The sequence below is a fragment of the Mytilus californianus genome, unplaced genomic scaffold (assembly GCF_021869535.1).
Source record: "Mytilus californianus isolate M0D057914Y unplaced genomic scaffold, xbMytCali1.0.p SCAF_14, whole genome shotgun sequence".
In the NCBI taxonomy this organism is placed as follows: Eukaryota; Metazoa; Mollusca; class Bivalvia; order Mytilida; family Mytilidae; genus Mytilus; species Mytilus californianus.
This window is the reverse complement of record NW_026262626.1, coordinates 7,877,560-7,889,774: the sequence shown is the minus strand read 5'-3', so window position 1 is coordinate 7,889,774 and position 12,215 is coordinate 7,877,560. Positions and strand designations below refer to the sequence as shown.

The 12,215-nt window shown below is 31.9% G+C and overlaps 1 protein-coding gene across 1 annotated transcript; it reads left to right on the top strand.

Moving 5' to 3' along the window:
* Positions 1 to 2,499: 2,499 nt before the first annotated feature.
* LOC127724883 (uncharacterized) lies at positions 2,500 to 9,575 on the top strand. Its single transcript, XM_052231886.1, has 9 exons — positions 2,500 to 2,645; positions 3,156 to 3,326; positions 3,671 to 3,847; positions 4,317 to 4,424; positions 4,768 to 5,174; positions 5,478 to 5,732; positions 6,179 to 6,283; positions 6,656 to 7,169; positions 9,556 to 9,575. The coding sequence occupies exons 1-9, from the start codon at positions 2,570 to 2,572 to the stop codon at positions 9,573 to 9,575; spliced, it is 1,833 nt and encodes a 610-aa protein (XP_052087846.1). The 5' UTR covers positions 2,500 to 2,569.
* Positions 9,576 to 12,215: the final 2,640 nt, after the last annotated feature.

The following is a 12,215-nucleotide window of genomic DNA, read 5'->3' as shown; positions in this document are numbered from 1 at the left end:
CAAACTAATGATAATAGAATTGTTTTATTTCGTTATGCTAATAGCAGATCATAACGCACAATTTCGAAAAGTCCAGTGAAATCAACCTAAAATTATTCATGACCCATCAAATGCATGAATACTTGAGTTCTACCCTCCTATCAGAATAATGGAAATAACACTACTAATCCTATCCAAATATGGATTGTCGAGAGTTTGTTCAGACATAAATAGTTTAAATTAAGTAGAACATTTAAAATCCGTAATAGGTTACGATTATAAAACACAATTAGAAAGCAAGGTCATTTGTCCTTATATAAAAGTGCTCAACACATTTATCCCCATCACCCATAACCCGAATAATTCAGTCGTTATATTCCGCTGATCTACGATGGCTACATTAACGCCTGAACGCCTTCGTCGATAAAGTCCGTCAACCGGAAATTTTACTTCGCAATGAATTGTGGGAGTTACAAATAATTTGGCGGTAAATTAAGGAGGAGCTATCGATGTTTGTATTCATATGTAAATATGTGAAATGGATCATTGTAATCGGATTTGTTTTCATTGTACGCATGTGTTTGACCTTAACAACTTAAAGAATGAAAAGAGGCGAAATTTGAAAAACGAAATAAAAGAAGTTAATGCTGTTAAAATACTGTCAGAGTGTTATGAAATAGATGAAGAACAAATTCGCTATGTTGTTGACTTGAGAGTTGATGATGTTTTCATTTGTAACCAATGTGTTATTACTTTAAAGGCCGTATTTACGTGTGAAACTAAGTTGAAGAACTTATTGAACAATATTAAGAAAAGTGCTTCACCACAATTCATCGAATTCGCTAATAACTTACAAACTGTTGTTGACCAAGATAAAGATGAATATCCTGCCATCCACACCAGAAAACAGAAAAATGCCCATCAACGACAGAAAAATGCCCAACCACGACAAAGAAGAGGGCATTACATGCACTCACACCGTCTAAATCAGGGTGCACCCCCAGGGGAAAGAGAAACAGATTTTCGACACCAAGTAAGGGGTCCAGAAGACGACAGTTGAAATTCCAAACACCAAAACCACCACAGGCACAGACTCCAAAGTCATCACAGACTCCACAATCTTGCAGAAAGCTAACAGAAACTTCCAAGCTACAATCGCCTGGTCCAAAAGTGAAGGTAACTAGAGACACAAAACTTTACTTAAATGTTCTATATTAAAAATGATGATGTAGACAGTCATCAATAGTTCTATAAAAATAAATGTACATGTATATGGATATACTCACTGTATGAAAATTGTACACGTATATACATGTACCCTTCATTTTTTATATATATACTGCTCATTTAAATACAAACTCATTAATATTTTATTATAGTATACACTTGCATTAATACTATGTGTATTTATATTTTAAAGATTATGTAAAGTACAATGAAAGTATATCTTTTCTTTTGAATTCTTATTTTGGTACATGTACATGTATAATAACAAAATGTACATTCAAAATCATCTATAACATATATGTACATGTAACTTCCAAACAATAGTTATTGTATATATTTCATGATCTGGATATGGGTGACCCCTTCCTTTATCTTTATAATTTTTAGACCATTTAATCTCTTCTTATCTCATATATTTTGTCCATTATTTTATTATTCTGTAAACCACACCCAGACCCTCATACATGTACACAAACCCTTGGTTTTATAAAAATGCAAATTTTTCAAATGTTAAAAGATACATGTACAGTGATGTATATAGAGACTTAATCCATTTTATATACATGTACTTCTGAAATTCTTATCTAGAGGTCTTTTTTGTTTTTGCAGGTTCAAATAGGTTTTAGGAGTAGTCGGCGAAACTCACTTTTGCAAGGCCCTGGTAAACTTGCTTGCAGAGCCATTGTGATGAAACAGTACAAAACAGCATTAAATCACCTGCTTCAAATAGATGAGGTAAAGAAGGATTTGGCAACTACTGTGAAAAAGGCACTTGACGATGAAGCACAAAAATTATGTAGATTGAAAAGTTCAGTATTCAAAGTCCATACACTGTATGCATTAAAAGCATGTCATAGCCCTAGGTTATATATATATATATATGCTGTAATCAAATATCATGTTGTCAATGTAACTATGAAGACAGATAAATTTGTGTTCCATACACTATACATATACATTAGTATGCATTAAAAGCATGTCATAGCCCTAGGTTATATATATATGCTGCAATCAAATATCATGTTGTCAATGTAACTATGTCTACATAGTAGAAGGGGAGGGTGGATTCAAACCATATCCATATATGTATGCTTAAGTCCCTATTCAAAAGCATTTATTTAATATTGTTTGGAAAAAACCTGGACCCCCCCCACCAAATTGATCATGCTATACCAAGTTTTAACAACATGTACTCAGTATGCTGAAACATTTTATAGAATTGTAAAATTTAACTCAGATATACAAATTAATACAACATATTATGTCTGATTTTTAGGTTTACAGTACATTTAACAGAGCAGGGATTTGCAACTCCTACAAGGCAACATTAGGCTTAGTAGATCAAATATGTGAAAACTTTGATATGCCTGTCAAGAAGTGGTCAAAAGAGATGTCTAACCAATATCAGCTTAACACAGTCACAGAAGATAGTAGTTTAGGTATATTGAGTAACATGTGATTGATTTAGGAATTTGATAACTTAAATAATAGCTATCATGGTTAAATATTTGCATTTCAGTGAAATATTTAAATTAGGTGTGTCCAATACATGTATGCTTTTCAGAAGAAAAAAAAATTGTGTGACATCAAATCCAAATAATGATTAGCATGATTAGTTAATACATGGACAAGGGAGGATGATTCTATGGTTTAATTTTTTTTATTAGTTTATAATTCATGTAATTATCATCAAAATTTAAGAAACAAATGATGTAATTACATATCATGCCATTTGCAAATATTTGTTTGATTTCAATTTCTTTTATTTCTTTATTTTGTTTTATAGCATACACTGTACAAAATGTATATAAATATGTACATGATGTACACGATCATATGTATAGTTTAGTATATCAGTATATGTACTATTTAATATCATCAGAATCTGAAACTTGAGGATCTTTTACTTTAAAATTTCAGAACATGTGAACATGCCTTTTCTTTTGTAGGAGACCATTGCTATTCTACTATAGACAACACTAGTACTGTGACCTCTGGTGACCATTGCTACTCAGTTGCACTTCTTGTCACAGATACCCCTCTCAAAGGCAAAGAGTCAAATGGTGATTTACCCTCCATTGATGCTAACGAAGTGACAATCCCAACTATAGAATGCTTTGGTATGTTGATGCAACAATTTATATGCATACATGTACATGTAGTTTACAAGATAAAATGCACTGTCTACAATATATATATATACAATGCTATTAAATATTATAACTTTGAGACATGGTTCAATGTCTTATTTCAGGTTAATCATCAAATCATATTGTAAATTTTTGGCTTATATTTTGAATTTATATATTTGTTTTTCTCGCACCAAAATTATTGAGCCATTATTCTAGACATTGCTAGATGGAGAACCAAAATTGAAAATTCCAAAAAATAATCATAACAGTATTATATATAATTATAATGAAATATGTGTCCAATGTATTTCATGTATTATTCTTTTTTTTAGATGATTATTATTACGCTACTCCAATTACCAAGGTCTCTGATGGGGAATTAAGTTCTGTGCATCCTGTTAATAGCCCACTTTTTGTTGGTGAGATCGAACTCTCAGATACTCCACTAAAAGACAACAGATATTTGAATGTCCATTGTGATGTGTCAGTTTCTACTACAGAACCCTTTGGTATGTTGTATATAATACTTTGTAACTATTGTGGAGGGAAATTTTCAAACACAAGTAAAAAAGTTTCAACACATTTGAATAAACCACGAATCACAAGCTTGTGCAATCTGCTGAGTAAAATCAACACTCCGTTGTTGGACCTGCTAGTATAATGCGTTTTGTTAAAATATAACCCGAATAATTCAGTTGTTTTATTCGAGTAAGTTAAAATATACCTTTTTAGCTCATATTTTTGGTCTTTCGGAAAATGTTGTTGGTGCTGTATTTAGACCCCTCCATGTATAGCAAGAAATATGTTTTTGCATGCACACGTATAAATATTGTGTTTTTTTATTCAACTCAATCATAGGTTTGAACATTGTTTTCAATTTAGACTTGCATATATATATATATATCATGAAAAAAATAGGGAATGTTTTTAAATCTTTAAAGATTATAGTTCTACATGTGTACTTTATTTTCAATGCAGATGATACCTTTGATGTTTGGGTACCAAATGTTACAGAAGAACAAACAACTTCTCCAGATCTTTCACCAAGAACTCCTGTTGTAAAATGCGTGACTGATGCAGCTATAGGTATGTTTTTTATTTCTTTTTATATTAAATTTCAAGTAATAATACAATCAGGAAAAGGACAAAACTGGGAATTGTTAGATTAGATGAATTACCTAAGACCAAATAAATATTTTTTTAGGATCAGTCACCTTGTGTTATGTTGATTTCAGAAGTTGAACTTTGTTACCCAGATATTGCTTCATAAGAAGTTCACATGTTAGAATGCTTATGTTTATGAATTAATAAACATGTATATAAACTGTATTTATATCATGTATATTGTCTAAAAAGGAGACTATTTTATTTAAACATAATTGTAAAACCTTTGTATTGCATACCATTATATTTATTGATTAAATTTCAGTCATGAGCCAAGATGAATCACCATTTACTACAACTCTTAAGGAAGCTAACAGAGATGGTGGATCCTTTCAAGTTGTGATGGACAATTTAAATTTACATCAAAAGACCAGACATAAAACACTTGATAACAAGAACAAAATACACAACTTAGTTCATTCTATTGCTGTCCATTCTCGTGTGTCAGGATTGGATTTGGATTCAACCCATCCACAGGCTGATATATTATCCATCCCAAATGATGCATTCATCCCTGGAGACCAAGAGTACTTTGACCTGCATCAGGACTTCAAGACATTGATGAAGAGAACGCTTATTGAAAATGTACCATGCTTGGAAAACTTAAAGTATTTAGTGGAATACCATATCCAGCATCAATATTCAAAGCAGTCAGAAAAAAAGAGCAATGTTGTAAGTGATACAATATTTTTAAAAGATAATTTAACATACCTTTTAATATACATGTATAAACAACAATGATCTAATAGTCACAATGTACGTGTATATATATATGATCAATTTTATGAGAAAACAAAGTAAAAAATTATGCTGTTATTTTATAAAATAATTGATCATTTGATACATGATACTGTAGGCAAAACTAAAATTTATAAATACGTGTATATATGTATGCTTTGGTTCAAGCATTTATTACCTATGTTCTATAACGAAACAATATTTGTATGTTAATAACAAACTTCTTTTTTTTTTAAGATTCCTTTAGGCATTTTAGAGAAAGACGAGAACATCATGGAACAGATGATTGAGATAATGGAACACCTGCAACAGTATGTGCCAACAACAGAGAACGGTAAAATGATACCATTACTTCTTGGAGGAGATGCATTGAGTGTAGAAAGGGGTGATGGAGCACAGAGAGCCAGACAAGATGCAACGACACCAGAGCAGAGGCTAGATGGATACGTTTGGAAAAGTGAGGACTGGCATGGCCACATAATATCATTACAGGTAAGAGCATACTTCTTTTCTTCAGATTGAAAATGTAGTCATAGTATTGAAATCTTTTACCAAGTACTTAGTATTGAAATCTGTTACTAAGTTTTAATTTTTTTTTTTTTTTTTTTTTAATTTTGTATGTCATTTTTATTTTAACATTAAATTTGATTAACAAGCAGAAATTAACTTTCTGTTAAATATGAGGGGCCTGATGGGTTATTTTCGTTCTTCGTGATCGGCGCATTTTCGCTATCGTGATCCATTTTTCTACAGATTAAACTCTTTTTATATTTTCGTGATCTGTGATCAGGTAAATTTCTTTTCTGTGAATCGTGATTGACAAAAAAATCAACTCGTGAATCGTGATGAGACCCCCCCCCATCAGGCCCCTCAAATATGTGTTTATGAAATAATGCCATTCTTTACATACTTATTATAGCTTTGTGTAATTCTCATTATTACAGGAATCATTTAATATGCTGTTCAAAGGCTCATCATCTGGTGAAAGAGGAACACTGTTCCAGTTAAGGAATATGCTTGATAGACGTGGAGTAAAATCAGAGGTAATTTGATGAGTATTCAAAATATGCAAATTAAAGAAATATCGCCAGACACAATAGCCCAATAACATAGGAATGTAATAGTTTAAAGAGGACACTGTAAAACTCCCATATTACAACACTTGAATTGACACGTAGATATTACAGGGATAATTCTTGACTGACTGTTCTGACAGTCAATTATGTTATGATAAAAAGGAGATGTCGGTGTACATGAATGAGATAGCAATCAAACAACAAAAATCTCTAACATTCCGGATGGCATTAATCTCATTTTTACAATTCTTATTATAACTTAGTGTCATTATAATAGAAAAATATTATTATCACAATACTTTTTCTTTTAGTAAATCTTTTTTTTCTTTACCCAAACAGGTGACAAAAGCAGTGAATGATTGCAGAGAGTTTATGAGATTGACCACTCAAGGTTTTATACTCCTAGCTGCATTACAAGTCCTTGGAGTAAACAACTTGAATGAATTCGATAACCATGTAAATAATCTTGCAACAGATGAACAAAAAGCAGAATTAATGGAACATATTGTTCAGACTATTGTTGATCGTTTCATTAAGAAAGAACGGTTTACTCTAGATTGTGATGACATAACAGAAGACAACAATGAAACCAATAGAGTGCCATGCGGTTATCCTGGTTGTCCAAAATCTTACCTGTTGGATGGACTGTGTCGGCGCAACCATCGACAAACTTGTCAATATAAAGATTTAAATATATTACAGCCACATGAACCAGTCGCAAATGAACCAAAGAAGAAGACAAAGGAAAAATCTGCAGATTCCAAAACTGACTTTAAGTTTAATTACACATGTTGTGTGCTTCGGGATGGTTTGATGGACTGGTGTAGGGAAGACTCAGCCAAAGAGAATGATGGTGATCGCCTTTTTCGAATGTGGAAATTTGATATGCTTAGGTTTTCAAATTCAAACCATACAAAATACCGCCTACTGGCCTTTAAACTTCAAGCACAGATTATGGCTACATTACCTCCAAGGCTTGCCTTTGAACTAAAACATAATCGGTCAATTAATATCCATGGCGGAAAAGGTGGGAACGTACCAGGTGACCTGGCCTTAGAATTCTTCAACATGAGATCCAAGGATGCTTTGCATGCGCTGCATGGAAATCTAACATCAACGTCCATAAAACGTGTTGGTAGAAGCCTTCAAGGATGCAACGACATCATGGATGCATATGTAAATGGTCTAGGAGAGTATTTTGGAAAGCCTTCAAATTCAAAACCATCTTTGAAAAAGGACATAAACATGATTGTAACACAACTTCAACCAGAGAAACTGTTCAATGAAATTCCAGGACGTTATCACAAATCCTTTCAATATATTCCATTCGATCCACTTTCTGACCTGAAAGGGAAGACTTTTAACAAATGGCTAACAGAAAAGAAGGAAACATACGCCAAGATACAGAGACGGAAATCATATTATGTATGAAAAAAAGGTGCTAAACTGTGATAAATTGTTAATGGTGGCTTTAAAAAATGTTGTATAAATACATGTGTATACTTGATTAAGTTACTCCATTTTAATCATACATTTCATGTTCAATATCAGAAAGCTTTCTATTATGTTGTGTTTTTTTATTTATAACTTGTGCTTTTTGTTGTTTTAATGAGTTGAAGGCAGCCCATTAGTAGCATGTATAAAGTTTTTTTTATTCATTGTTATTTTGACCTCTAGATACTGATTCTTGGTTGTGTCTCTTAAAAGTATAAAAATATCATGGTCAGCTGTACATGTATTGCTTTGAAATGAGGCTGGTTTTATTTATAGTGCATTTTTTTTTGTATGTGTTGGTTTTATTTATGGTGCATTTTTTTGTATGAAAAACATGACTGGTACCTGCATGATAACCTTTTTACTTTCATGCATGTATTTCAATATTTTAAAGTTAAACATGTTTATTAGTCAGCCTAGTGCTAACCTTGAAAATGTAGATGTATGTGTAATTCAAAGAAAAACAGCCATCCTTCTAAAAAACTTATGTATTTATATGTCATGGATACTACCAATAGTGCATCACTTGATCATTTCTTCTTTAGTGCATAATTTATCATTTTTTCATTTACTAAGAAATATAAAATGAAAACATCTTCTGTGCAATACATCATTTTCTGTGCAATATATATAACAGTAGAAGTAATAATAAATGCAGTAATATGTTAGCATTTAATTTTTTACAACTGTCATGATTATTGGTGTTTTTTTTTTACATATATGTTATATGTAATTTAAAGTTTTTGAATGTTATTTTAATTATTATGAAGTGAATAGTGCAATGTAAAGAAAATTGTGATATTTGTGTGTGTTATTTTTAATCTTTGGTATACATGTATCTAGTAGAAACATTGACTGTCCATCAATCCTGGAGATCAACAATAATAGAACTTCATTTTTATGTTTTCATAGTGCGAAAAAAGTAATTGTTCACAAGTCATGTGCTTTATTTACTCTGTATGTATACTGTTTAAATTTCATTGTTTTTCATCTGTCAATTAAATTATTAAAAATTCAGCTTGGAAAAATTCCAGCAATAATAAACATGAAAAGCAGTCTTAATCATATTTTGTTACATTTTTTTGCCCAATTGATATGGTTTGCATCACTAGGTTAGATTGGTGTCTTTACAAGACTTTTCAGCTGTAGTTGTGAAGATTATTGGAAGCAAATGTGATGATTCACTTACATTTCCAGCTATGATTTTATCTTGCATATAAAAAAGAAGATGTGGTATGATTGCCAATGAGACAACTCTCCACAAGAGACCAAATGACACAGAAATTAGCAACCATAGGTCACCGTACAGCCTTCTACAATGAGCAAAGCCGATACCGCATAGTCAGCTATAAAAGGCTGAGTAATGACAATGTAAAACAATTCAAACGAGAAAACTAAAGGCCTAATTTATGTACAAAAAATTAACGAAAAACAAATATGTAACACATAAACAAACAACAACCACTGAATTGCAGCCTTTTTTTAAACATATAGAGATGATATGATAGCCAAACAGACAACTATCCACCAGTGCAAATAAGGTTGATTTAAGCAACATAGTATAGGACACCTTACTACTATTTACAGTAAGCCAAACTCACACCAGTCATCCATACAAAAATACATGTAGCTGATTTGTCTGAATATTTTGGCATTTTCTTCTCTATACTGGCTTTAATTTGTCATTACTAGTACATGTATTGGTATTTATCAACATATCACTTTCATAATGATATTGATTACAGGATTGATATCAAGGACATGAGTCTCGGATCCTGCACAAAAGTTTTCAAATTACCAATAATAAACTGATGCATCTTCATTTTGTCTACAAGCAAAAGTCCCAAACTGATATTTCATTCTAAAAGAAAGAGATAGGTACACGAAGAAGTTAACATCCAAGGTTACTCATTTTAATGCACCAGATGTGCATATAAATTCATACATGTCCTGTGTCCTTCGTGACGCTAAAGATCAAAATATTAATCAGTCTAAGCAAACTGAAATCAAACTCTGAATTGCTGATACATTTGTACAAATCAAAAAGGTCAAAAAGTCTTGTCCAACCAGGAATAAAAGCGTCTTGGGACAGAAAAGTAGGAATTCTCATTGAACAACCAAGTATTATAGAAATTTAAACCTTTGTGCGTGAATATTTATTTGTTATTGCCAATTAAAACTACATGAAGACTAATTGAAACTTTCTTGTATCCCTGGTGCTTTCTACTGGAGAACTGTCGTACACAAGCATCGCACAAGTTGGCACTCCAAGGCGGGTGGGGAGCAAGAATGTGAACTGGGTGTAAGGTATGAATGATTCGTTCATTGTTGAAGACCCAACATCAACTGTTAAGATGAAGAACAGGAAAAGCCCTGTTCATTGATAATTTTCTATGTTTTCTATGTATTGTGTGCAATTTTGTCCTATGTACATCTACTCCATATCCTTTCATTTACTATTGATTTTATTGCAAATCTCATTTCTGTGGCTCTGGATCTTGTTACCCTTTAGTTTTACACCACGTTAATTGAGGCAAATTCTGTGAATCCTATTGGAGCATTGTATGGAGTGAATGGAGAGTTGTCTCATTGGCACTCATACCACATTTTCTTATATCTATGTTAGAGCACCCTAAAAATTTGTAGGGATTTCTTGTTGTTCCAATTTAATTTCTTTTTATTTTTTTGGTTGACATGTTTGTCTTATCGGTTTCTTTCCATTTTATTAATGGTGTTGACAAACAAATTTTTATCTTCCCCTTGGTATCTTCTGTGTATTTTTAGGAGACTCCTGTTTTTATTGGTGGAGGATAGGGTGGTGTTTCAGACTGCTACTGGTTGTACATGTATATTTGTTGTTGACAGCATATATTTTGGTTCTCGCTAAATAATTTCAACTTTTAAAGGTACAGGATGCTTTAATTCTTGATATTTAGAAAGGACACATGAATATAATAGAGGTCTATGTAGTAAATATTAAGTGTCTATTTTCGTTGTTGGTTTTTTTGTCTCATTGACATATTCATCTTAAGTGAAAGTATGAAATGTACTTTTGGTTCAGAGAATTTCATGACTGAAGATCCAAGATTATTCAAAGGTCAATCAGAACATCAAATATGTATGAACTCTGTTAGATAATTGTCTCAGTTGAAATCATACCACATCTCCTTATTTGTATATATAATTAAATATATACATGTAACAAAGAATAGATTTAAGGAAACTACATACAGTTTATTATAACACACGTTTGAATTTATAGACAATAAATTTAGGATTACAATAATATACAATTTAATGTCAGAAATCATTGTTCATTACAATATCAATGGTTTTTGTCAAATTTTTTTCGTACTCTAGCCAGTAAAATAAAACACTTTATAATACGTATACACATATGAAACAAACAAAATTTACATAAAAAAAATTAGCTACTGTCATTCCTAGAAAACTTTGAAGATAAATTTTATAGGGGAAAAAGATAATTAATTGCTTCAGAAAGTCTTTTAGTGATTTGAAAAGCGACTATTAAACATTAACTAAATAACATGATTAACCTTTATTTTTATTTAGTTAAATGTGTTGATTAACTTGATCCTAAAAGAGTCATTGTTGACTGTAATACATAAGCATGTATATACACATGTACTGTTAAAATATTAATTTATTTAAATTTTTGTTAAATCAATGTTTAAATTTACATGTGTATTTACAAATGTAACTGCACAAAAATTGCAATAGTTTTAAACATGTTATAGGTTTTCTATTTCTTCTATCAACAACAGTATGTCTTCAGCATAGTCATGTTTAGAAAGCCCCAATTCTATCACATCTTCAATACACATAATGGTATCAGAATGACGAACTATTTCCTCTATTAACTGGCAATCAAGGTCATGGATGTTGCTTGGATTGTCTTCACATATAACACTTTGGTAGTCTTGCAAATTAAGTTTTAATAATTTCATTTGCTTACTAGTGAGATACCTTACAGCCAGTTCATCACACACAACAGATTCGCTTACATTTGCAAAGTCAACATTACACCTAGGTATGAAACAATTGTTACAATTGCACTGCTCTGAACACAAAGAGCAGCAAAAACACAGACCTTTTTCAAAGTTTGATGCCTCGCTTAATGTTCCCAAACTGAAATGGACATTTAGAACTTTACGAATACATCCTGAAGTGCGACAGAACTCTCTCATAGCATCAGTTGATCTGTCCTTAGCAATGTCTATACCGGAAAAGTACAACACACAGACACATTGTCTGCCGTCTCTTCCACCACGACCGCTTTCCTGCGAATATTGCTCCAAACTACGAGGGGCACCCCAGTGTACAATTTGTTCAACATCCGGTATGTCGACCCCCATACCAAAAGCCACAGTGGCAAATACAAGAC

What these genes read in the sequence shown, in the direction of transcription:
- LOC127724883 (XM_052231886.1), top strand. Translation starts at nt 2,570, where the DNA reads ATGCCTGTCAAGAAGTGGTCAAAAGAGATGTCTAACCAATATCAGCTT. An exon ending in CACAGAAGATAGTAGTTTAG is followed by an intron (nt 2,646 to 3,155) that starts GTATATTGAGTA and finishes TTTCTTTTGTAG; the next exon opens with GAGACCATTGCTATTCTACT. An exon ending in CGTGACTGATGCAGCTATAG is followed by an intron (nt 4,425 to 4,767) that starts GTATGTTTTTTA and finishes ATTAAATTTCAG; the next exon opens with TCATGAGCCAAGATGAATCA.